Source organism: Xenopus tropicalis, chromosome 1 (genome assembly GCF_000004195.4).
Source record: "Xenopus tropicalis strain Nigerian chromosome 1, UCB_Xtro_10.0, whole genome shotgun sequence".
NCBI classification, from domain to species: domain Eukaryota; kingdom Metazoa; phylum Chordata; class Amphibia; order Anura; family Pipidae; genus Xenopus; species Xenopus tropicalis.
This window is the reverse complement of record NC_030677.2, coordinates 16,155,754-16,182,478: the sequence shown is the minus strand read 5'-3', so window position 1 is coordinate 16,182,478 and position 26,725 is coordinate 16,155,754. Positions and strand designations below refer to the sequence as shown.

The 26,725-nt window shown below is 44.3% G+C and overlaps 5 protein-coding genes across 7 annotated transcripts; all 5 read right to left on the bottom strand.

Annotated features, from left to right (window-relative positions):
• Positions 1-169: 169 nt before the first annotated feature.
• Positions 170-6,792, bottom strand: nat8.9 (N-acetyltransferase 8 gene 9). Its single transcript, XM_002936282.3, has 2 exons — positions 4,961-6,792; positions 170-1,265 (listed from the first exon to the last, which is right to left on the bottom strand). The coding sequence occupies exon 2, from the start codon at positions 1,236-1,238 to the stop codon at positions 576-578; it is 663 nt and encodes a 220-aa protein (XP_002936328.3). The 5' UTR covers positions 1,239-1,265; positions 4,961-6,792; the 3' UTR covers positions 170-575.
• A 27-nt stretch (positions 6,793-6,819) lies between these two features.
• Positions 6,820-7,842, bottom strand: LOC100489681 (probable N-acetyltransferase camello). The gene is made up of 2 exons (XM_004920969.2): positions 7,732-7,842; positions 6,820-7,537 (listed from the first exon to the last, which is right to left on the bottom strand). The coding sequence occupies exon 2, from the start codon at positions 7,508-7,510 to the stop codon at positions 6,848-6,850; it is 663 nt and encodes a 220-aa protein (XP_004921026.2). The 5' UTR covers positions 7,511-7,537; positions 7,732-7,842; the 3' UTR covers positions 6,820-6,847.
• A 3,044-nt stretch (positions 7,843-10,886) lies between these two features.
• nat8.7 (uncharacterized loc100145252) lies at positions 10,887-14,654 on the bottom strand. 2 transcript variants are annotated; one of them, XM_012955828.3, is made up of 2 exons: positions 14,330-14,654; positions 10,887-11,869 (listed from the first exon to the last, which is right to left on the bottom strand). In XM_012955828.3, the coding sequence occupies exons 1-2, from the start codon at positions 14,502-14,504 to the stop codon at positions 11,184-11,186; spliced, it is 861 nt and encodes a 286-aa protein (XP_012811282.2). In that variant the 5' UTR covers positions 14,505-14,654; the 3' UTR covers positions 10,887-11,183.
• A 2,534-nt stretch (positions 14,655-17,188) lies between these two features.
• Positions 17,189-21,223, bottom strand: nat8.6. Of its 2 annotated transcripts, none has more exons than XM_004911313.4 (2): positions 20,496-21,223; positions 17,189-18,109 (listed from the first exon to the last, which is right to left on the bottom strand). In XM_004911313.4, exon 2 carries the CDS (start codon positions 18,079-18,081, stop codon positions 17,422-17,424), a length of 660 nt encoding a protein of 219 aa, XP_004911370.1. In that variant the 5' UTR covers positions 18,082-18,109; positions 20,496-21,223; the 3' UTR covers positions 17,189-17,421. The 2 variants fall into 2 exon arrangements, with proteins under 2 accessions (XP_004911370.1, XP_004911369.1); XM_004911312.4 differs by lacking the exon at positions 20,496-21,223 and adding an exon at positions 20,164-20,485.
• Positions 21,224-21,943: 720 nt separating this feature from the next.
• On the bottom strand, positions 21,944-25,105 carry nat8.5 (N-acetyltransferase 8 (GCN5-related, putative) gene 5). Its single transcript, XM_004911311.4, has 2 exons — positions 25,000-25,105; positions 21,944-22,869 (listed from the first exon to the last, which is right to left on the bottom strand). Exon 2 carries the CDS (start codon positions 22,839-22,841, stop codon positions 22,182-22,184), a length of 660 nt encoding a protein of 219 aa, XP_004911368.1. The 5' UTR covers positions 22,842-22,869; positions 25,000-25,105; the 3' UTR covers positions 21,944-22,181.
• Positions 25,106-26,725: the final 1,620 nt, after the last annotated feature.

Below are 26,725 nucleotides of genomic sequence, written 5' to 3'. Positions count from 1 at the left end.
CAGCAAAGATCTGGGGGCTCCGGCTGCATCTCTGCTGGGCACTGGATGGGGGATTTGACAACTGTTTGAATCTCCCACTCAGTCCCCAGTGCAGCTGATTTGGGAGGGGGTGCGAGCGAGGGGGCCAGGTTGGGGGTGCGAGTGGGGGGGGGGGCGAATTGGGGGTGCGAGCAAGAGATTTCTACTGATTCTCTGGTTACTTCAGACAAACGGATATCCTTGGAAACCTGAAGAGAACATCTAAGTGCAGCAAATATCTTAATTCATGCCCTAAATGCAACTTTCCTTCTCCAAAGTCTTTTCATTTATTATAGCTTTGCCATTATAATATTATGGCGAGACAATAAACATTTTTTGAATGTAATGCTTCAAGGTTTTTGTCAAATACTGTACATCCCACCTACCTTCTATCTGATCCATACACACATACAATCCAATTTAGAAACAGCAATAAGGCCAGTTCTGCCCCCCCCCCATGAATAAATGTATAAATAGCGCATTCAAGCCCTTTAGATGCATTTATAGATGCCCGGGGTCCATACAAATATGGGTTAGACCATTTATTGTTATGTTTGCTATGAATTTGTTACAGTATATTTATAATAGAGGCTTGAGAAGGTTGTACATTTGCCAAAAAGGCCCTGATGCACCTCAAGGTGGTATTTCTCAAAGCCAATGCGCTGGTAGAGCTTCTGTGCAGAGTATTGTATTATATCCGTTTCCAGGCACACAGCTTTGTACCCACACTCTTTAGCAAAGCCAATCACCTTCAGGCACAGCGCCTTGGCTATTCCCTTCCTCCTGTGGTCCCTTCCAACACAAAGGCGCTTGAGCACCATCTCATCTTCTGACTCCTCTGATGGTTGGGCGGCCACCATGCCAACAACCTTCCCGTCCGACTCTGCCACCCAGAAACAGGAGTTGCTCCTCACCATGTAGGTCTTCTCTATGTCCTGCAGGTCCTCTCTCTGGATCTGAATAACATAATGATGATATTTGGAATTTATCACCCACCAACCTCCAGCCAATATGGCAGCCAGGCAGGTAAATGAGAGTATGTAGGACTTGGTACCCAGTAACATGGAGGCAAATAACAACAAGAGTGTCACATAGACCCGAGGTGCCTTCAGAACATACAGACAGGCAGCAGGAAAGTGCTCCATGGTGCCTTCAGCAAACAAATGGCACACAGCGGCGTAGTCCTTCTTTCTGTACTTCCGAATGGAGAAGCTGCCCATGGCTGCCCACTCAAGCGGCACGTATATCTGTATCAGAAAGAGATAACATAGTATGTAACTGGGCCGGGCCAAGGTATTGGCACCCTAGGCAAGGGCTTCAGTTACTGTCATTTCCCACCTTTTCATTATACAGTTTCATTTTTTTGTAAACTCTCTTTATTTATGCATTTTATTACCATATTATGTGTCAGTGGCCACCATATTGCCCCAATATACCTGTGTCAGTGGCCACCATATTGCCCCAATATACCTGTGTCAGTGGCCACCTTATTGCCCCAATATACATGTGTCAGTGGCCACCATATTGCCCCAATGTACCTGTGTCAGTGGCCACCATATTGCCCCATTGTACCTGTGTCAGTGGCCACCATATTGCCCCAATGTACCTGTGTCAGTGGCCACCATATTGCCCCAATGTACCTGTGTCAGTGGCCACCATATTGCCCCAATGTACCTGTGTCAGTGGCCACCATATTGCCCCAATGAACCTGTGTCAGTGGCCACCATATTGCCCCAATATACATGTGTCAGTGGCCACCATATTGCCCCAATATACATGTGTCAGTGGCCACCATATTGCCCCAATGTACCTGTGTCAGTGGCCACCATATTGCCCCAATGTACCTGTGTCAGTGGCCACCATATTGCCCCAATGAACCTGTGTCAGTGGCCACCATATTGCCCCAATATACCTGTGTCAGTGGCCACCATATTGCCCCAATATACATGTGTCAGTGGCCACCATATTGCCCCAATGTACTGTGTCAAGTGGCCACCATATTGCCCCATTGTACCTGTGTCAGTGGCCACCATATTGCCCCAATGTACCTGTGTCAGTGGCCACCATATTGCCCCAATGTACCTGTGTCAGTGGCCACCATATTGCCCCAATGTACCTGTGTCAGTGGCCACCATATTGCCCCAATGTACCTGTGTCAGTGGCCACCATATTGCCCCAATGTACCTGTGTCAGTGGCCACCATATTGCCCCAATGTACCTGTGTCAGTGGCCACCATATTGCCCCAATGTACCTGTGTCAGTGGCCACCATATTGCCCCAATATACCTGTGCCAGCAGCCATCATATTGCCCCAATGTACCTGTATAGGAAATTCAGGCAGGCACTCCGGTATTCCCAAAATCAAGTTATCAAAGTAGCTCAAAAAGTAACTCAAAGTTGAAGTAAACACAGATCAGTTTATTAAATTCATACACAAAATGCCATTAAAGCCTTTAGGCTTTAGACTGCAAAAAGTACCCTGGGATGGGGCAGTTATTAAAGTAGTGGAGGGCTGGTACGGGGTCCCACACTAATTAAAGGAACGGTACCTTTGCCGCAATTATCTGTAGAACAACGACACGGATCCCAGGCTGTTTGGAGGATCCAGAATCAAAAATAACAAAATAAAAGGTTTTCTGTATCAGCATAAAACAAAAACTGTAGTAACGTGTTAGCCAGTGTCAAAAATAATAATAAAAAAACAACGAAACACAAATACAAGAGTATTGTAGAAATGATACCTATATTTTAATTTGGGGTCATGTTTCATGTCACACTATCTGATCTGACTGAATCCAGACCCCTGGACTATTTACAACCCACCCTAATAAACCTTAATTACTTTCACTATCTTCACAAGTTATCTCTATCTATCTGTAACTTCCTAACTTATTGCTTGTAAACACTTCTCTCTGATCTATCAGTATAAATGTTGTGCCATTTCAGTTCTCATTTGTATTTTGCCTGAAGAAGGGGCCTTAGAGCTCCGAAAGCTTGGGATGTATTTTTATTGTTAGCCAATATAGGTATCAGTTCTACAATACTCTTGTATTTGTGTTCTGTTGTTCTTTTATTATTATCTGTGTCAGCATTAAAGTCTGAAATGTTCCAGTGCTGCCATCTTCTGGCCGATAGTATCACTGCAGGAGTGAAATATTAACCTCTGTGCTACAGTATAACCCTGTGCCCTCAGGTCACCCCCGACTGGGTCTCACTAAGGAGAAGGATGTACTTAAAGTGCGTGAGTTAGTGTGTATTTATGTGTGTGTGTGTATATTAGTGTATATATGTGTGAGTTAGTGTGTATATTAGTGTGTATGTGTGTGAGTTAGTGTGTATATTAGTGTATATATGTGTCTGTGTGTGTTAGTGTGTATATTAGTGTATATATATGTGTCTGTGTGTGAATTAGTGTGTATATTAGTGTATATATGTGTCTGTGTGTGTTAGTGTGTATATTAGTGTATATATATGTGTCTGTGTGTGTTAGTGTGTATATTAGTGTATATATGTGTCTGTGTGTGTTAGTGTGTATATTAGTGTATATATGTGTCTGTGTGTGTTAGTGTGTATATTAGTGTATATATGTGTCTGTGTGTGTTAGTGTGTATATTAGTGTGTATATGTATATTAGTGTGTATATGTGTGTGTATATTAGTGTATATATGTGTGTTAGTGTGTATATTAGTGTGTATATTAGTGTGTATGTGTGTGAGTTAGTGTGTATATTAGTGTATGTATGTGTCTGTGTGTGTTAGTTTGTATATTAGTGTGTATATGTGTGTGTATATTAGTGTATATATGTGTGTTAGTGTGTATATTAGTGTGTATATTAGTGTGTATATTAGTGTGTATGTGTGTGAGTTAGTGTGTATATATGTGTCTGTGTGAGTTAGTGTGTATATTAGTGTATATATGTGTCTGTGTGTGTTAGTGTGTATATTAGTGTATATATGTGTCTGTGTGTGTTAGTGTGTATATTAGTGTATATATGTGTCTGTGTGAGTTAGTGTGTATATTAGTGTATGTATGTGTCTGTGTGTGTTAGAATGTATATTAGTGTGTATATGTGTGTGTATATTAGTGTGTATATGTGTGTGTATATTAGTGTATATATGTGTGTTAGTGTGTATATTAGTGTGTATATTAGTGTGTATGTGTGTGAGTTAGTGTGTATATTAGTGTATGTATGTGTCTGTGTGTGTTAGTTTGTATATTAGTGTGTATATGTGTGTGTATATTAGTGTATATATGTGTGTTAGTGTGTATATTAGTGTGTATATTAGTGTGTATATTAGTGTGTATGTGTGTGAGTTAGTGTGTATATATGTGTCTGTGTGAGTTAGTGTGTATATTAGTGTATATATGTGTCTGTGTGTGTTAGTGTGTATATTAGTGTATATATGTGTCTGTGTGTGTTAGTGTGTATATTAGTGTATATATGTGTCTGTGTGTGTTAGTGTGTATATTAGTGTATATATGTGTCTGTGTGTGTTAGTGTGTATATTAGTGTGTATATGTGTGTGTGTGTGTGTATATTAGTGTGTATATATGTGTGTATATTAGTGTGTATATTTGTGTATATATGTGTGTGTTAGTGTGTATATTAGTGTGTATATGTGTGTGTATATTAGTGTATATATGTGTGTTAGTGTGTATATTAGTGTGTATATGTGTGTGTGTGTGTGTGTGTGTGTATATTAGTGTGTATATATGTGTGTATATTAGTGTGTATATGTGTGTGCATATTTGTGTATATATGTGTGTTAGTGTGTATATTAGTGTGTATATGTGTGTGTATATTAGTGTATATATGTGTGTTAGTGTGTATATTAGTGTGTAAGTGTGTGTGTGAGCCTGGGGCTGACAGTTGCTCCGGGTACCAAGATCCATCTGCCTCTGAGAAACAAACAGGGGTGAATAGGAATTAAAGGAACGGTACCTTTGCCGCAATTATCCGTAGAACAACGACACGGATCCCAGGCTGTTTGGATGGAAATAATGAAATAAAAAGTTTTCTGTGTCAGCATTAAAGTGTGAAATGTTCCAGTGCTGCCATCTTCTGGCCAGTAGTGTCACTGCAGGAGTGAAATAGTAACTGTGCTACAGTATAACCCTGTGCCCCCAGCTCACCCCCGACTGGGTCTCACTAAGGAGAAGGATGTACTTAAAGGGATACTATGCAAATCTGCATACAATGTTTTCCTATTTGTGCTTTTCTATTGGATACTCGTGTCTTTCCCACTGGGTACCGCCAAGTGTCTGCAGATATGGCATTAGTAGAATAAAGGCTTTTAACTATGAAAGGTCCCAGCAGTCTGTCAAGGGATTCTGGGAGTTGTAGTAGAGCAAGAAGGGGGTGAATATATTCTTGTTGTGGTGCCAGCAATGCCCCATCCAGAGACAGAGAGTTAGGAGGGAAGGCCCATTAGTCCAGTGAAAAAGAAAAGAAAACCACTTTCTTAAATGGAAACACAAGGGTCAGAATATACCAACCCCCTCCTTCCTAGCATCCATCTGCGCTATTAACACCAATGGAGTCTTGTCCCAATTCCTACTGGAGGCCTATTCCCTGTTCTTCCTTATGTAAAGGCATGGGAAAGGGACCTTGGTCATTCCCTGGAGAAGCAACACCACCCAAACCTTTAGGGATCCATAGCCCATAATCATCAATACATCCCTCCCTGCTGGTATCAAGTTATAAGACTCTTGTACAATGGTACCTGCTCCCAACCAGGATCCAATAGCCCATTCCTATAGCCCAATATGTTTCATGGGATGAGCATGGCCTTCAGTACATGGTGGCAATGCTCTAGAGTCAATAAGGAACAAATCGAGTGTAATGCAAGCGGCTTAGCCCCTTCATGTTTATTGAAAGTGTAGCAGCAACGTTTCGGGGACGTACCCCTTCGTCAGGCAATGCTCTACAGTCCAGCAATATTAGACTAGAGTGTATGGAGCAATCACTAGTTTAAACATTTATAAGATTCCAGAACAAGTTCTGTTGGGACATAAAGTCCCCAGTACAGCAGATTTCTTATTAACCAGACAGCTAAACTGACTACTGTGAAACCATGAAAATCCTAAATCCACACAGCTACTCAAACCCAACACAAACTGGATCATGGGTAATAAAAAAACTCACTATTTGTTGACAGACAAACCCAGTTCCAAAGGGTATGGGATCCCTGGATCCAGTATGTTGCCCTGTCTGGTATGGACCTTGCTTTCCTCTGTAATTAATCGACCAATCAATCATGTTTAAACTTTGTTGGGGTAAGAGGGATGGCCATATAAGAATGGTTCAGGACCTAAAGTGAATATCTCTAGCCTGGAAGCAACTTTCTGTTTGGGTGCTACCCCTCATCTTTTACCCCAATTTGCCTCTTTTTTTTACTTCAAAAACAACAATGTGAGGGCTACAGGTTGCCTATTTATGGCTTCATTGCCACAATAAGAATAAGAGGAATGACAGCTGTAGCTTCTCCTTGGCTGTAGCAATACAAGCCATTAGTAGCCTTGGACTAGTGATTGCATTCAACTGGATGCACTGACAGCCATTAGCAGTCACCAAAAGGCCTGTGCCAAAGCCCCAAGCCCATAGGAATACTGTTTTGGATTTAAGGTTGAGGAAAGACAAAGATTCATCAAGGTCAAGGTTTTCATCAAATACATCCCACCTGCCTTCTAGCTGATCCATACACAGATACAATCCAATTTAGAAACAGCAATAAGGCCAGTTCTGCCCCCCCATTCAAGCCCTTTAGATGCATTTATAGATGCCCGGGGTCCATACAAATATGGGTTAGACCATTTATTGTTATGTTTGCTATGAATTTGTTACAGTATATTTATAATAGAGGCTTAAGAAGGTTGGACATTTTCCAAAAAGGCCCTGATGCACCTCAAGGCGGTATTTCTGGAAGCCAATGCGCTGGTAGAGCTTCTGTGCAGAGTATTGTATTATATCCGTTTCCAGGCACACAGCTTTGTACCCACACTCTTTAGCAAAGCCAATCACCTTCAGGCACAGCGCCTTGGCTATTCCCTTCCTCCTGTGGTCCCTTCCAACACAAAGGCGCTTGAGCACCATCTCATCTTCTGACTCCTCTGATGGTTGGGCGGCCACCATGCCAACAACCTTCCCGTCCGACTCTGCCACCCAGAAACAGGAGTTGCTCCTCACCATGTAGGTCGTCTCTGTGTCCTGCAGGTCCTCTCTCTGGATCTCAATAACATAATTATGAAATTTGGAGTTTATCACCCACCAACCTCCAGCCAATATGGCAGCCAGGCAGGTAAATGAGAGTATGTATGACTTGGTACCCAGTAACATGGAGGCAAATAATAACAAGAGTGTCACATAGACCCGAGGTGCCTTCAGAACATACAGACAGGCAGCAGGAAAGTGCTCCATGGTGCCTTCAGCAAACAAATGGCACACAGCGGCGTAGTCCTTCTTTCTGTACTTCCGAATGGAGAAGCTGCCCATGGCTGCCCACTCAAGCGGCACGTATATCTGTATCAGAATGAGATAACATAGTATGTAACTGGGACGGGCCAAGGTATCTTGGCTTCTTAGGCAAGGGCAGCTGCCATATTGCCCCAATGGTGTAGTGTGTGTGAGCCTGGGGCTGACAGTTGCTCCGGGTACCAAGATCCATCTGCCTCTGAGAAACAAACAGGGGTGAATAGGAATTAAAGGAACGGTACCTTTGCCGCAATTATCCGTAGAACAACGACACGGATCCCAGGCTGTTTGGATGGAAATAACGAAATAAAAGGTTTTCTGTGTCAGCATTAAAGTGTGAAATGTTCCAGTGCTGCCATCACGAGTGACATATTAACCTCTGTGCTACAGTATAACCCTGTGCCCCCAGCTCACCCCCGACTGGGTCTCACTAAGGAGAAGGATGTACTTAAAGGGATACTATGCAAATCTGCATACAATGTTTTCCTATTTGTGCTTTTCTATTGGATACTCGTGTCTTTCCCACTGGGTACCGCCAAGTGTCTGCAGATATGGCATTAGTAGAATAAAGGCTTTTAACTATGAAAGGTCCCAGCAGTCTGTCAAGGGATTTAAAGGGTACTTAAAGGGATACTATGCAGATCTGCCTTTATAAATATATTGTAACGCATGGGGCGTAGGTCTCCCTTATTCAATACACGTATGCCATAACCAGCACCAATAGCATAGACGTTACTGGGCCCTACAAGCAAGAATGAATATCCTTTCTGTATTGATGGTAAATTCTCCTTTCCTTTCCCCTCGGTGTGTGCCATTTGTTCCCAGAGGACAGGGAAGAAGACAAATCTCCATATTGGCCATGGGTGCAGCTCTAATCCCAGAAACTCACATCATGGTGGCACCTTTATGGTCTAAACATACACACATAACCATGTGGGCAGCAGACCCCTCAGCTGCAGTGGGGAGGTTGGGATCAGGGAGATAACACACCATAGGAACCAAATGCAAAGAGCAAAACTGGGCACAAAGCACCATGCAAACAGCAGTGCCCGTCTGTGCCCAGGGTCAGCGCATGGAGGGGCACATGGAGGGGCACATGGAGGGGCACATGGAGTGGCTGTGGGTGTTCCCTGGCACCTCTAACTTGGCTCCCCTTAGTGCTTTAGCCCTAGCGTCACTTTCCTTAGCCCATCCATTCCTGAGGGTGACATCATAGCCTTGCTATATCAGTGCCCTGATGTCACAGGTCCTCCCCTAGTGTCGTTGACTGGTCCACCAACCTCATCCCCCCATTCCCTTTGTCTGGCCAAAGGTGACAACCCAAATGTAGAGTAGGTATCAGATGGGCATTTATGTTATTATGATACTTTCTGCTAAATCTGGCTGGGGGAATTTTTCTTGGAACAGTGATCACCCAAGACTGGATCTCCTAAAGCTGCTGCCCTAGGCACGGACCCTCAGGTGCCCTCAGGAGGATATGGCCCAACAAATGTCCAGTCCAACAAACGGACCCCCCCTCCCCCCACTGTGCATCTCATTGAGTTCAGCTGCTTTGATCCAATCTTGTTTGTACTGAGCTGTCACAAAAATATGGGACCCTCTGACAAAATGTGGGTGCTGACCAGTATTGCAGGTCTCGGCTACAGCAATTTGGCTCCCCGGGCTGCTGTTTCTCAGCATAAACCCTCAATCATTATGCTATTTGTTCATTTCATTAGATTTCTAGATTTCATCTGGAATGGGAATGAGTATGAGTATTTTTTTACCCACAGTGCAAACTTATTTCCCAGAATTCCTGCATCATTGCCAATTCTATATGCTGAGGGAATGGCTTCCTGTAATAATTATTTGCCCACTATTTCCCTGGGCCACCTCTTCTAACAAGAGGAATGAGGCTCCATTAAACATTGTCCATGATGCACCCAGTCCCCACAGACTTTGCCCCACTGTCACTTCTTGGTGCCCCCCTCTTCCTCAGGCAGTGGAATAACCTGACAGAACCCTACAAATATATCTTCAGGAGACACAGTTTGCACCTTCAGCCGCCCATGTTCTTTCTGCTCCAGTCTCCATTCACACTTCTCTCCCATCTACCCACCTGCTATTATGTGGCTGAAAGGGACTGGTATAGTAAACATGCAACAGGCCATGGCCGGGATCACCCTGAAACCCTTATAGTTGCTAAGTCTGGTGTATGGTATTTATGCTGGTTGCCAAGGGCCCCTGACTGGTGTACCCCTTGTTCTCCATTATGGCAGCCCTGCCTACAACTGCCAGGAAAGAAAATGGAATTGGGAATGTACTGCAGACCCCCAAGACCCTCCCCAGGACTGATAGGCCAGTTATGATACTGTTAGTGCTGGGAGGCAGGTCTCTGATGCTCAGTGACGTAGTTTGGGAAGGGACTCACCATGTCTTTGCCTGGAGGGTCGGTGGAGCATTGTATTAACTCATGATGTGCCAGTTTGCTAGCCACATTGTGCCCCACTGTTTGCCAACACAAGGCAGCGGCCATGTTGACTTTCTATATAGTGCATTACTGTATTCTGCCCTAGTACAGGTATAGGACCCGTTATCCAGAATGCTCGGGACCAAGGGTAACTCCGGGCAGGGGGGCAGGGCATGACATCACTGGGAGGGACAGTGACGTCATGCTGGTGGGACTATGAAATCCTGGAGGCGGGCTACGATGTGGCAATCGACAATTGCCCAATTGGCACGTCAATCTCAAAGAGTCCTGCTCAGTTTTCCAAATTGGGGAAATCAGGTTGCTCACCAGTGCTCTGCACTCCCTTCTAGGCTGACTCCTGCCAGTGGGCTTATTCCTTTCCCTGTTCAATGAATCCCAGGCCATAGGCCTCCGACTCTTCCCTGGACTGAGACTGCTTTTGTCCATATGTCAGGATCTTCATCAGGACATTTGGCCAGTGGACTGGGGGGTGAATTTTTAGTTGTAACTTGAAATTATTGGCCGGCATGTCGGTCTGAGTTCTGTTAATTCTCTTTTGTGAAGTTTTTAATAAAACCACATAAAAACCCCATACTACAAATCTCCCATTAACTGTGGCACAATCAAGGTGTTGCTGCCCTCTAGAGGAGAATTTATTACACTTCATTACTAAAAAATGAATTGACCTCTGTTGCATTACAAGCTGGAGGCTACAGATAAGATATTTATATGAATAAAATAAAGTATACTGTTTGGACTTTTTTGCATGTTTTTGGCCTAGTGGGGGCCAATAGCAAATGCAATTGTTGCCAGAACCTAAAAGCATCCCTATGGACCTCGCCAGCAGATGGACAGTAAGAGTAAAGAAGCTACTTGGCTGGTTAGCAGTCACTTGAGACTAATGTGCGGCACGGCGTGTGTTGCTTTCAGCAGAACCAAGCTTGTTACTAGTTTATCATCATCATCATCATTTATCCATAAAGCACCAGCAAGTTACACAGCACTTTACATTCAAACAGAAGTCTTAAATCATTCAACAGACCAGGGTTATAGAATAACAATAGGATTGAAGGGCCCTGATCACTACAGCTTACAATTTAAACTGTTTGCTAGAATTGTACCCCTAGCAGTGACCCAAACAGTCACATATACATATACAGTACAATAATGGTGGGCTAAACCATATACAATAATGGTGGGCTAAACCATATACAATAATGGTGCCATTGAGGTGACAGGCCATGATTATTCTATCCAGTACGTGTAATAGAAAACAGAGAAGTTTGTGAATCTAGTAGTAATGCCGGGAGCGATTTTGACATTGGTTTTCTCAAAGCCCATTCCTTCATACAGCCTGTGAGCGGCGCGCTGGATCATAGATGTGTCCAGATTCACACGCCGGTACCCACGCTGCCTGGCAAAGTCAATGGCTTTCATGCAAAGGGCCTTGCCAATGCCCCGCACCCGCTGCTCAGAAGCAACAGAGAGTCTCCGGAGGACCATGGCATCCTTGGAATCCTGGGTTGGTTGGATTCCCACCATTCCAATTACTCTCCCCTCAGACTCTGCCACCCAGAAGCAGGAATTGTTGGCCATCATATAGGATTTCTCAATGTCCAACAGGTCTGCTCTGTGGCACTTATTCACATACTGGGAGAAGATTGACTTCATGCCATACCAACCAGTGGCCATCAGGAGGGCCAGGCTTCCAAAGGAGAATGTGTAGGACTTGGAAAGCAGATATAAAGTGATGAATGGAATGAATAGAAGGACCTGGATCTGGGGAAGTTTCAGCAGATAGAAAGAGGTGGCTGGGAGTTGCTCCATCATCCCCTGTGCAAATATGAGGCGAACAGTATCATAGTCACTGCTCTTGTATCTTCTTATAGAAAATTCCGCCATGTCATGCTCTCTCCAGCTGGAATCTGTACCTGTATAGTAATCAGAGAATAATAAACAGAGGTCAGAATTATACAACATGGAGCATATGGCTCAGTATCATTTAGTTTAGGGGTAAATCCTTTAGACATGTGACAGGTCCCTTAGCATAAGACTATAAGGAACCTATACTTGTTTGAGTGAAACCAATCTCACCTTCAGTACTTACCCTAGGTCAGAGCTTGGGTTCCCTGTACTTCTTGCCCCATGGCTATTATTTCCCATGTACAGACAGGTGGATTGGGTTTGGCCCAACTGAGGAGTCTGATGGTTCTCCTATTGCATTACTCTATATGGGCAGGATGTTTAGAGAATGCTAGTCCAGGGTCTGACTGGCCCAGTGGGCCACCAGGAATATAACAAGTGTGCTTTGGCTCTTGTGGCTCTGCTAACCCACTCTCTCCATTAACTCCAGGCTTCGGCACATCTCACACCATCATGGCCGCAAGGAGGAAGCCTGGTAGATAGTGGGGAGGAGGGGTTTGATGTCACGACTGGGGTGGGGGGCCCCAGGGAGCAGTCCTAGTGGTCTCCGGCACCCCAATCCAACCCTTTGTTGGACCTTAGACTTGGAAAACCCAAGTCAGCTTCAGGTCATGGTTTGCCATGCCACGGGAAGGAAAGTTACCAAGAAGCAATATATATAGAGAATTACATCTCTATATAGATTGTAAGCTCTACGGGGCAGGGACTTCCATCCTCTTGTGTCTTTGACTCTTAACTTATTGCAACTGTATCTTGTATTTATTTGTATTTATTGTTATACTTTGTATTTATCTATTATTATCTTAATAACCCCCTGTTTGTATTCAGGGCCGGATTTCTGTTCTGGGCGCCCCGAGGCCGCCCCTGTACGTCGCCTCCCCTCCACCCGTGCACATGTGCAAACGCGCGCCTCCCCCAGTGCGCATGCGCAAACGCGCCCCCCAGTGCGCATGCGCAAACGCGCGCCCCCCCCCAGTGCGCATGCGCAAACGCGCGCCCCCCCAGTGCGCATGCGCAAACGCGCCCCCCAGTGCGCATGCGCAAATGCGCGATAACCCCCCCGTGAGTGCGCATGCGCTACTTTAAACTCCCATATGGAACAGTGGGGAGAGGTCCCGACTGCTCCGTATGGGAGCCAAATTTAAAAATTTTCTTGCGGTGGGGCGGCATGCCGCCCCTAAACTTCTGCCGCCCTAGGCCTGGGCTTTTGTGGCCTCTCCACAAATCCGGGCCTGTTTGTATTAATGTATTCTACTGTACAGCGCTGGGTACATAAGTAGCACTTTATAAATAAAGATATACATACATACATACATACATACATACATACATACATACATCTCTATGTCTGGGAATATAAGAGGTGGAAACTGCATTAATTAGTCATGGAATGATCCCCAGTAGGTCAAACAGACAGTGACATATCACTACAGACTTCAGCCCTTTCCTGCAATAGTGACAAGATTATCTTATTAAAGATTAACAGCCATAAAATACCCACACTGCATGGCTCATTAGCCGCCAGAAACAGATACATGCTCCTGGGTATATTCACACAGGCCCTTGGCAATATAGAAAGGCTGGGAACCCAATCTGTGGGAAACTGTGTCTGTGGGTGCTGAGAGATACAGTTCAACAGCATGCGTATAGGGAACAACTGCTTCACAGTGCAATTCTCCTTTTCTACATTTTCCTCCTAAGGGATCCCTCTGATCCTACCTTCGCCTACATTTGTAGGAGACCAGCCAGCTGGCTGCCAGAGGGTTAAGTTACTGATGTAGGAAGCATCTCTGGTCACTCTTCTCTCCCATCTCAGCTCCACAGCTCTGAGATTTAAAGTCTAAATGAGCTGCTGAGGAGGGAGAGAGTTAACTTATAGGGGTAGTTCACCTTTATGTTAACTTTTAGTATAACATAGAAAGGCCAATTCTAAGTAACTTTTCAATTGGTTTTCATTATCTATTGTTTATAGTTTTTGAATTATTTGCCTTTTCCTTCTAACTCTTTGCAGCTTTTAAACAGGGGTCCCTGACCCCCTGAGCCTATTGCTCTGTGAAGCTACAGTTTAATTGTTATTGTTACTTTTTAGTACTTATTTTGCTATTCAGCCCCTCTCCTATTCTTTCAAACCACATGCTGGTTGCTAAGGTAGCTTGGATCCTAGTAACCAAACAGCTGCTGGAACTTCAAGCTGCCAAACAAGAACTGAATTCATTAAAAAAAAACTACAGATAATAAAAAATGAAGACCAAGTGCAAATTGTCTCAGAATATCACTCTCTACATCGTACTAAAAGTTAACTCAAAGGGGAAAACCCCTTTTATATATAAATAGACCATTTCATATGGAGACAGAAAACACCAGTGATTTCTGTGTAGTGGAAGTGATTACTACTCAGCCTTTAGGTATCAGAAATCAGCAGTTTCTATTGAGGAGAAATCAGCGGCTGTAGGGTAACTGGCACCTACCTTGGAGTGGGTGTAACAGACCTGCTGCCTTGGTGGGCAAATAAATTCCCTCCTTGTTTGGCACGTGGCTCCGGCTCTGTATGATCCTCGTTGGACCTGTGGACTCTGCTCTCCCCTGAATAGAGAAACGCCCCGGATTTCCCAACATTCCATGACACTTGTAACTAATTCCCATATGGGATATGTGCTGCCTGTAGGACACACGGTGGGACAGGTAGACCCCAACTCAGAAATATTTGCTTGAGCTTCTTGTGCTTTATCATATTTTACAATTGAAGTAGTGACCTGTAGATTAGGGCGTTTGACTGCCATTATCTTCTGTTTGTTTACTTTTTATTATTTATCTTCCTATTCAGTCCCCCTCCTGTTTACATTCCAGTCTCCTGTTAAAAGCACTGCTTGGTTGCTAGGGTAAAAAAGACCCTAGCTACCAGATAGCTGCCGAAATACAAAACTGGAGGTTTGCTCTGCTGAACAAAAAGATAAATAACTGAAAAAAATTATGACCAATTGCAAACTGTCTCAGAACATCAGCGTCTACTTCAGGGGTCTCCAACCTTTCTTACTCGTGAGCCACAGTCAAATGTAAAAAGACTTGGGGACAGGGTCGGACTGGGCCGATGGGACACTGTGAAAAATCCTGGTGGGCCCCAGGGGCCCAGACCTGACCCTTGCCGGTACTCCTGTTAAATTTATGTGCGCTAGGGGAGGATGTCACGTGGGGGACCCTGGGAGGGGTTAGGGGGGCCCCTGGGGGGGTTAGGGGATGCGTCTGGTGGGGGCACCTACAGGGCCCCTGGGGCAAGAGCCCTGGTGGCCCCTGCACCCCCCAGTCCAACCCTGCTTGGAGAGCAACACAAGCACCATAAAAAATCATGGAGGTGCCAAATAAGGGCTGTGATTGGCTATTAGGGGCCTCTATGCACACTATCAGCTTACAGGGGGGTATATTTGGCAGTAAGTCTTGTTTTTATTCAACCAAAACTTGCCCCCAAGTCAGGAATTCAAAAATAACTCCCTGGTTTGGGGGCACTGAGAGCAACATCCAAGGGGTTGGGGAGCAACATGTTGCCCCCAAGATTGTTGGGTGCTGATTGAGTAAAAGGATGAACCTTAGGTGCAAAGCCATTTTACAAGGGGGAGGAGACATACAGTACATACAGGCTATGAGTGACACCAGTGTGTCGGATTACTAATGGCCCAAATGAAAACAGAACTCATAGCAACAAATACACAGTTTAGTAACAAGGCACAAAATGACATGACGTCCTGAGAAACATCCAGACTAAAATACAAAGAAACAAATGATCTCCAGCTTTATTTGAACGTTGGTTAAGTTTGTGTCTTTTTTGCCCTTTGTATACATTCCAACCAACATCACGTGGGCAGAGGAGACACCACACCGGCCAATACTAGATTGTTTCTTGCTTATTTTTCTTTTGACTTTTATATTCAAAGTCAAACATCTCAGGAGGCTTCTGGTTCTACCTCTTTCATGAAGACTTTCTAAGATTTATTTAGTACATGTATGGAACCTGTTATCCAGAAGGCTCAGGACCTGGGGTTGTCTGGATAAGTGATTGTGAGGTTTGACATAATACCCTATATTCTCATATTCATACACTTTGATACTTTGATACACTTTGATGCTTAGCATATCATACTCCATTTTAGAAATGTATCTCCATTTTGTAACAGCAACCAGCAAGACTTGAACATCCCATAATAGTTGTTTTTTCCAAAAAGTATCCTGGCACAGCTTGCATCTTACAGGATATAAACCTTCAAAAAACAACTTTATCTTATCTATGTACTAACATCGTGTTCTATGTAAAATTTATGTCCTGCATTGGCCGTCCTTGAAGAACATCCTTGAAGATAATGAGGTTCTACTCTATTTTTTTTATAATGATTCCTTTGTATCTGTATGTACTCAAAAGGGTATAAAAGCTCCGATCACGTAAGAATAAACTGAACAAGTGAGAACTTCCATTGTGGTTGTGTCGTCCTTGTTCCCGTATATACGTCTTTGTCCCGGCAGGAGGGCTCCCACAGGTCACTACATTTACAGTCTGCGGTCAGGAACCTTACAGTGATCTTTCCATAATTTGGATCTCCATACCTTAAGTCTACCTAGGCTTTATTTTGCCACCAATATGGGTAAATTATATCTTAGTTGGGATCAAGTACAGGTACTGTTTTATTATTACAGAGAAAAGGGAATCATTTAACCATTAAATAAACCCAATAGGACTGTTCTGCCCCAATAAGGGGTAATTATATCTTAGTTGGGATCAAGTACAGGTACTGTTTTATTATTACAGAGAAAAGGGAATCATTTAACCATTAAATAAACCCAATAGGACTGTTCTGCCCCAATAAGGGGTAATTATATCTTAGTTGGGATCAAGTACAGGTACTGTTTTATTATTACAGAGAAAGGGAATCATTTAACCATTAAATAAACCCAACAGGGCTGTTCTGCCCCAATAAGGGGTAATTATATCTTAGTTGGGATCAAGTACAGGTACTGTTTTTATTATTACAGAGAAAAGGGAATCATTTAACCATGAAATAAACCCAATAGGGGCTGTTCTGCCCCAATAAGGGGTAATTATATCTTAGTTGGGATCAAGTACAGGTACTGTTTAATTATTACAGAGAAAAGGGAATCATTTAACCATTAAATAAACCCAATAGGGCTGTTCTGCCCCCCAATAAGGGGTAATTATATCTTAGTTGGGATCAAGTACAGGTACTGTTTTATTATTACAGAGAAAAGGGAATCATTTAACCATTAAATAAACTCAATAGGGCTGTTCTGCCCCAATAAGGGGTAATTATATCTTAGTTGGGATCAAGTACAGGTACTGTTTTATTATTACAGAGAAAAGGGAATCAGGTTTCCGGATAACTGGTCCCATACCTGTAATAACCATCTGAACTGATTCGTCTTTTTTAGGGTTCTTTTTTTTGGATCCTTCTTTCTGAATCTGCTCATGAAACCAGTTTATTTAAGAGTAAGCTGTAGGCCGGTGCTGAGGAGAGGCGGCAGCTGATTGTGTACCATACATTATAAACCACTGGATTTGCTATGATTTGATGTTGTATCTGTAATCAATAACTGTAAAAGATGTATATTGATGAACAAGTGATGGGCGGATTGCAACACGGGATTTCTTGAAGCCAACACTTTCATACAAGTTTATCGCCGCATGTTGTATATTGGCTGTTTCCAGACACACAGCGTTGAAGCCCCGCTGCCGGGCAAAATCAATGACCGTCTGGCACAGTTTTGTGCCAATTCGCTGCTGCCGATAGTCCCGGGCAACAGATATATGTAGCAGCAACAGCTCATCGTCTGCATCTGTAGATGGTTGGGCTCCCACTGTGCCCACAACCTTCCTGTCTATCTCTGCCACCCAGAAACAGGCATTTTCACTCATCATGTAGGACTTCTCAATATCAAGCATGTCATTACGCAGAGCGTGGCTTGCAACTCCATGGAATTCAGAGTACAAGCCGTAAAAACCAGCAGCCAACAGGGCGACAAGGCTGGTAAGGGCCAGAACGTAGGAACCGGTGCCCATGAATACACTGGTACATGTCACAAAGGTAATAAAATAAAATCGAGGCGTCGTCAGTGTGTACATACAGGCTGCTGGGAGATGCTCTTTAGTTCCTTCGGCAAACAAGAAGCGGGCAGTCTCATAGTCACTGGTTTTGTATTTCCTTATGGAAACATTGGCCATGATGCTCCGGCTAAGCAATGGCCTCCTCCTATAATAATGAGAAATAACATGTTAATAACTGACTGGGAAGCCCTGATGGTTATTCACTTCTCACTTTCTCTCCAAAATCAGAGCAGGAACCAAACCAGAAATTAATGCCCATTATCCCTGGTACCTGGTTATGGGATGTGCAGCTATCGATTGTAATTACTGAGCATGCTCAGTGGGGACTGTCAGGGTAGAAGGTTGGCAACCAGACATATAGAGCATGTAAAGTTGGAGGAAAATGAAAGTAATTGAGATGGCAAGCCATTGTAAACATGGACTCCATTCCACGTGGCCGTCCTGTTATACGGACTGTGACAGGCAGGCTACATGCAGTGAAGAAATGGGAGCCAGGAATTCTTTAACATTTAATAAATGATCATTTAATAGAAGGAACTCACTGATACATCATATTCATATAAGTACAGTTTATCAAAAATATATATATTTCCCAAATATGAATGTTACCAATCTCACCACTATGGAATGCAAAGCAGGAGTAAAAATATTGGTAGAGATTCTTCATGGAAACCCCTCACTGTAATGCCGGGTCCCCTCTGTAGATTGTACAGGTGTCGGCCTGACCAGCCAGGGCCCTAACCCACTAACCACTGTTGCAGCAAAGGATTAACTATAACCGGACCCTGTAGAATCGGGACATGAAAGAGTTAACCAGATTTCCTCATCCATGCCCGCCTCTCTTGCTCACTCACAGGCCATTGGTCAGTTGTTCTCGTATGATAAGTCTCTTATAAGGTTTGTTGCTGTTTATGGATCTGTCAGGGTGGGTGCAATAGCCCCCTGAGGGGCGTGTTAACTAAGATTGGAGATAAATATCTCCGGTGATGTTGCCCATAGCAACTAATCAGCAATAAGATTTGAACAGTCACCTATAAGTTAGATATCAAAGCAAAGACTTAATTGGTTGCTACAGGCAACATCACCGGTGATATTTATCTCCATTCTTCTTCAGAATATAGATAAGCCACTCCCTCTGACACACCCCAGGCATCATACTTATTATTATTATTATACATATTTATAAAAGGCAAACATTTTCTGCAGATAAATGGGTGTATACACTGAATATACAAAAAACAACCCATGCAAGTGGTAGAGTGGACCCTGCCCAAAGGAGCTTGTAATATTAATATATATATATATATATACAGTATACACAGTATATATATATATATATATAAAAGCAAACACACGCTCTGCACTCTAACCGTACATGTTATCGGCAGTAGATATCGGTGATGCCTGTAACTGGTCATATACTACATAATCAGTAACTGTAATTTCCACAATAAAGATACTCAGAGATGACAGCTTGGTTACCATTGGTCACTAGGAAAGGTTACACGAATGTTAGGGAAACACAGACATAAACTACATAACGTTACAAGGGTAACCTTCAATATATATATTATGGGTGGCCTCTTGGGGTGGAAATAGGGTGTTACTACGGGTGTCAGCTTATGGCTAAAGTACAAAGCTCTTTCTCTGTTCCTCTGAACAGCTGCTACTTCACTGCCTAAAGGTTTTTATGAGATCCAGACAGCTCTCCCTTTCTCTGAAGAGCTGGGTCAGACTGGCCTATCAGGGCCCCACTGGCCCGGGCACATTGGCAAGCTGTACAGTACAGGGGAGCAGTATGGGGCTTAGGACAAGGGCACACTTAGGGGCTGATTTACTTACCCACGAACGGGTCGAATGGAGTCCGATTGCGTTTTTTTCGTAATGATCGGTACTTTGCGATTTACTTTTACGCGAAAAATGCGCAACTTTTCGCGTAAGTTTTAACGCTACGAAAAATGCGCAACTTTTTACGCAACTTTCGTAATGGATACGAAAAACTCGCGTTTTTACGCAAAAATCGTATTGGATCCGAAAAATTCGTAAAGAATCCGAAAAAATCGCAAAACATACGAAAAAGTCGCAAAATGTTCGTTTTCAAGTCGGAACTTTTCCAATTCGGGTCGGATTCGTGGGTTAGTAAATCAGCCCCTAAGAGTTGGGTCCTCTTTGCAAGCAGAGAGAAGCCGATCTACTTACACTTCTGTGACGGCCACAGCATTGGCCTGAGAGCAGCAACACGGAGTAAAGATTGGGGTCAAAAATGTATACTTTCTTGCTCTTCGGGCTGATTTCGGTTCTGTGTAGCTGCAATAGACACAGGAGCACATAGGAGCGGTTCCCCTGCTTACAAAATGCAGTTGGAGAGACGTGGACCCTACACTTTGTGTTCCCTGCGCTTTGGGTCCCATCTCCCCCTGTCTGACACAGTTTCCTTATCATCTATAACAAACATTTGTCCAAAAGGAGAAGGACAGAGACTGTAGCCAGTTACACTGAGTGTGTGGTCAGGCCAGGTCATTTATATTTACCAGTGTGGAGGTGTGCAGGGTCCTCTCTGCGTTCCTCTCCCCTGAGCGGCTGCTGTCGCACTGACACCCTACCTTGGTTTTTATGCCAGATCCAGACCAGCCCCCCTTCCCTTGTATTAATCAGCTACAAGCTAGTTGGCTGAATTTGGGAGATCCAAAGGGTACTTTGAGTTTTGTATCACAAACCAGTTATCATCCCAACTCTGCTTCTGTATCTGCTGCCATGTTGTCCCATAGAGCCTGAGGGGGAGCTCTGTTGGCAGAATAAACAGTATGAACTCATCCCTGGAAATGCTGGGAAATACTGTTATAAAGAGATGGGGCTAAGAATTTACCATAGTGGTTTTGTTGTATGTGTATGTCCTGGTTATCATGAAATCGTCTTTGCTTCATATATTTGGAACTAAACAACAGTGAGTGTCGGTCAGGGAAGGACTACACTCTCCTTGCACTTTAGGGCCCTTTAGGTGCCAATAGGCCCTCACTAGTGTAGATCTAGGGCCCAGTTAGGGACTCAGGGAATTGTTTCATAAGAACCAGAAAGTTTGTTAGTCAGGTCCCCTCTCTGAGCAGAATAGGTGAGAGCCCCAGGTTCCGGTGCTCGTTAGGGTCAGTCCCCCCTGCTCAGCTAGTGTCCCTCTTCTACCCAAAAGGAGCACCAGGACTAAATACTGGGCACTGCAATCCCTGGGAACAGCAGAGGAACAGGGATCCCCAACCTTTCTTACTCGTGAGTCACAGTCATATATAAAAAGACTTGGGGAGCAACACAAGCACCATAAAAGTTCATGGAGGTGCCAAATAAGGGCTGTGATTAAGGGCTATTAGGCACCTCTATGCACCCTATCAGCTTACAGGGGGCTTTATTTGGTAGTAAATCTTGTTTTTATTCAACCAAAACTTGCCCCCAAGTCAGGAATTCAAAATAACTCCCTGGTTTGGGGGCACTGAGAGCAACACCCAAGGGGTTGGGGAGCAACATGTTGCCCCTGAGTCACTGGTTGGGGATCACTTTATTAAAGGATTACAAATGTAATATACTGGCTCTCATGGAAGTTACACCATGTATTACACGTTTGTACACAACCAGCAGGCCTGGACTACTTGTACTTGACATACTTTGTACTTGTTCATTTATGGTTGTGATTTACCTGTTCCAGTAAAATAGAGAGAGCTGCATTCACTCTCAGTATAAATATGCTGTGTAGGTATATACTGTGGGGTGCTGAAGAGGGCAGTGGCAGTAAATGGGGAGCAGATTATTACCTGGTGATTTTCCTCCCCCATTTTTTTGCATGTTGCAGGGCACACATGTTTTACATTGACTGTCACCTCCGACTGCCGCTGGGCCCCTTGGGCACGCCACTGGCCTTTACTCAATGTGATACCTCTATTCAGCAATATGTTCTCACAGGTTTGATTCTAATACATTTAACAGTTTCTCCATGTTTCTGTAGGAGGATATTCATTCTTACACATGTTGTTGTATATAAAACTAGCCAATAACTAGACTTTATTGGATCCCACAGCAGAATTGTTCCCCCAAAAGCTTAAACAGGGTGACCTGAGCCTGCTGGGCCCTCGACACTTGTGAGCCACCTGTTGCCACTGGATCTCTCGCCATAGTTACGCCTGTGTCAGTTTGGGCAGCTGCATATTCATGTGAGATTAATACGAGCGGTTCCATTATGACTTTATTCTGTATCTATAAGTAAAGATAGAGAATTTTGAAAATCGTCCAAAAAGTGATGGAACAATTTCTACGGCTGTTCTTTCAAAGCCGAGGCGTTGGTACAGTTTATGGGCTGCATATTGTACCATAGATGTGTGTAGCATAACAGATTTATAGCCACATTGTCCAGCAAAGTCTATGACCTTCACGCATAGCACCTTGGCGATTCCCTTCATCCGGTGGTTCCTTCCAACTGAAAGGCGCCGGAGCACCATCTCATCCTCAGACTCCTCTGATGGTTGGGCGGCCACCATGCCTACAACCTTCCCTTCCGACTCTGCCACCCAGAAACAGGAGTTGCTCCTCATCATGTAGGTCGTCTGTATGTCCAGCAGATCACCTTTCTGGCTCTGGCTCACATACTGGCAAAATTCAAATTTCATTTCATACCAACCTCCAGCCAGCAATAGAGCCAACGTGGCCAGGGTCAGCAGGTAGGAACCGGTTGCCAGGAAGATGACAAGAAGTAACAGAGAAACAGTGAGGTGGAGCTGAGGGAGTTTCAGCAGGTAGGAATAAGACGCAGGCAGATGTTCCATCATCCCTTCTACAAACATGGAGTGAACCACATCATAGTCGCTGTTCCTGTATTTCCGTATGGAGACGTCGGCCATGCCAGCCTTCCTACACCAACAGCTTCACCTGTTAATAAACAATGAAACATGTATTAAATCAACACAGGGTACAAAAGTTTTGCTAGAATGCCTAAGGCTTAGCCACCAGGTTGGACTGGCAATCTGTGGGTTCTGGCAAATGCCAGAGGGGCTGTAAGATGCCACAGACACTCACTATTTATTGGGCTGGGGGGGCTGTTTGTGCCTCTGGGTACTGGGAATGCCAGGGGGGCTGTAAGATGCCACAGACACTCACTATTTATTGGGCTGCTGGGGGGCTGTTTGTGCCTCTGGGTACTGGGAATGCCAGGGGGGCTATAAGGTGCCATAGTCACTCACTATTTATTGGGCTTGTTGGGGGCTGTTTGGGCCTCTGCGTACTGGAAATGCCAGGGGAGGGGGGCTGTAAGATACCATAGACAGTCACTATTTATTGGGCTGGGGGGTGGTGTTTGTGCCTCTGGGTACTGGGAATGCCAGGGGGGCTGTAAGGTGCCACAGACAGTCACTATTTATTGGGCTGGGGGGGCTGTTTGTGCCTCTGGGTACTGGGAATGCCAGGGGGGCTGTAAGGTGCCACAGACAGTCACTATTTATTGGGCTGGGGGTGCTGTTTGTGCCTCTGGGTACTGGGAATGCCAGGGGGGCTGTAAGGTGCCACAGACAGTCACTATTTATTGGGCTGGGGGGGCTGTTTGTGCCTCTGGGTACTGGGAATGCCAGGGGGGCTGTAAGGTGCCACAGACACTCACTATTTATTGGGCTGCTGGGGGCTGTTTGTGCCTCTGGGTACTTGTAATGCCAGGGCCTATTTTGTATCCCAGTCCGGCTCCCACACTACTTCCTGTCATGTGATGCCTGAGGGAGCACACAGACCAGCACAAAATGGTGGCCCAGAGGGGCTGTAAGATACCATAGACAGTCACTATTTATTGGGCTGGGGGGCTGTTTGTGCCTCTGTCTACTTGAATACCAGGGAATATTTTGTTTCCCATTCTGAGCCTGTTTATCAATACAAGTTTCTCTAAAGATAAACTGAGATCCAGATTCAAAATAATTCTCAGCAAATCTCCCTGCCTCACTCACTTAAAAAGCTAGAACCTAACCTAGAGGCCTATAACTAACCTGCATCACATGACTGTGTTGTTTTCTCTGCCCTCCTAGTTCTTCCGTACTGAATTCCTACATTTTCCTTATATACGGACAGAATCCGGGCAATTGTTCCCAGCAGAGAATGCCCAGGTTTCTGTCCATAACAAGGTGCACCCAGCAGGTATCTGACTCTGACCATACCGGAACTGAGAGTCATCATGCCAAGGGTGAGGCAGTTGCTTTCCAGTAAAAAAAATAACAGAAAGGAATACTGTCATGGGAAAACGTGTTTTTTTTTCCAAAAATAGAGCTTCTTTAGAAAAATCCGTTTTTTAAACGTGCAAACAGATTTTTTTTATATTTCATTTTGAAATTTCACATGGGGCTCACATGAGGTTCTTCCTTTTTTCAGCGTGCCACAGCCATGTGACCTGTGCTCTGATCAACTTCAGTCACGCTTTGGAGTGATATCCCCCCCCCCCCCCCCCCCGTCCCAGCAGCCGATCAGCAGAACAATGGGAAGGGAGCAAGATAGCAGCTCCCAGTAGGTATCAGAATAGCACTCAATAGTAAGAAATCCAAGTCCGGCTTGGGACTCCTCCAGTTACATGGGAGTAGGAGAAACAATAGGTTAGCTGAAAGCAGTTCTAATGTGTAGCGCTGGCTCCTTCTGAAAGCTCAGACTCAGGCACACTTTACTGCTGTGCTGCAAGTTGGAGTGATACCCCCCCAGCAGCCGATCAGCAGAACAATGGGAAGGGAGCAAGATAGCAGCTCCCAGTAGGTATCAGAATAGCACTCAATAGTAAGCAATCCAAGTCCGGCTTGGGACTCCTCCATAAAAATCATGACAGAATCCCTTTAACGTTACCACCACTCCACTTATGCTGAAAGTACCCCTAAATACAGCTAACTGTACCTAATGACATGTTCCAAGGGTACTGTATAGACAGACAGAATGCACCTTACAGACAAAATCCAAGCAAGTGTGACAGTAGCAGCTTACTGTACATAGAGACAGAAGGCAGCCATTTATACCCAGAGGCATGAGCCCAGCTTACTGTACCTGTGGGGAATATTCCAGCTCACTGTGCTGTCTCCGCTCTGACACAATGTATTCAGCATTCAGCAAGATGTTCTCTAAAGCACTTCCTGCCCAGCCTACCCATACATTCCCCATAGGTTATAGGCAAGGAGCACAGCTATCCCACCCCCAGCCCTGCTGCCCCTCCCCCTAGTCCTGCTGCCCCTCCCCCTAGTCTATTCTAACTGTCAGCTCATTTGTTGGCTATCCATGTCCTCGCTCAGACAGAGAAAGTGACAGTGTGAGAATAGTGGCACCCAGCTGGCACCCAGCACAGACTGAGATACTGAACATGCTCTCTGGCTTTCTGACAGAATCCAGCCGGCCGTACCCAGAGGCACAGTACCAACTCACTGCCCATACAGACAGAATCCAGCCGGCCGTACCCAGAGGCACAGTACCAACTCACTGCCCATACAGACAGAATCCAGCCGGCCGTACCCAGAGGCACAGTGCCAACTCGCTGCCCATACAGACAGAATCCAGCCGGCCGTACCCAGAGGCACAGTACCAACTCACTGCCCATACAGACAGAATCCAACCGGCCGTACCCAGAGGCACAGTACCAACTCACTGCCCATACAGACAGAATCCAGCCGGCCGTACCCAGAGGCACAGTACCAACTCGCTGCCCATACAGACAGAATCCAGCCGGCCGTACCCAGAGGCACAGTACCAACTCACTGCCCATACAGACAGAATCCAGCCGGCCGTACCCAGAGGCACAGTACCAACTCACTGCCCATACAGACAGAATCCAGCCAGCCGTACCCAGATGCCAAGTGCCAACTTACAGAATCCAGCTGCCCACCCTCTCTCCTTTGTTTTATACTGTTTCAGCATAGATCATATTCCCCTTAAACCCACCCATTTGTCAGTAATAGGTATAATATTGTTAGGGATTGCCTACTATGGACATTGCCGTATATAAGCGCAACCCTGTATGTAGAAGGTGTTACTGTCACATAGATTTGAAGAACTTGTTGCACTGCATATAACCCCCATGGATGCTGATACCCCCTCGTCTATTACTGTTACAGAAAGCAAATTCCTAACACAGGCAAATGAAGTAAACTCAAAAGACCCAATCCTATGTTTTATATAAAATAACATAAATAACTATATCTAACGCAGGATTGCACATATGAAACATAATACTAATTTGGACATACATATAAATATTCATATATAAATGTATGAAAAAGAAACCAAACTCATCAGTCTTCCCCTAATGCTGCCTGTCACTCCACATTCATCCAAGTTTATATTTATACATTTACCCTTAGCTGTTAGTAGTTAGAGGTTATATTTATACATTTACCCTTAGCTGTTAGTAGTTAGAGGTTATATTTATACATTTACTCTTAGCTGTTAGTAGTTAGAGGTTATATTTATACATTTACCCTTAGCTGTTAGTAGTTAGAGGTTATATTTATACATTTACCCTTAGCTGTTAGTAGTTAGAGGTTATATTTATACATTTACCCTTAGCTGTTAGTAGTTAGAGGTTATATTTCTACATTTACCCTTAGCTGTTAGTAGTTAGAGGTTATATTTATACATTTACCCTTAGCTGTTAGTAGTTAGAGGTTATATATATACATTTACCCTTAGCTGTTAGTAGCTAGAGGTTATAGTGTTAAGCCTGGTTAATTGTTATAAGCACTGTATGAATTCTAACAATCTTCCTATTTAGTTCCTCTCCTTC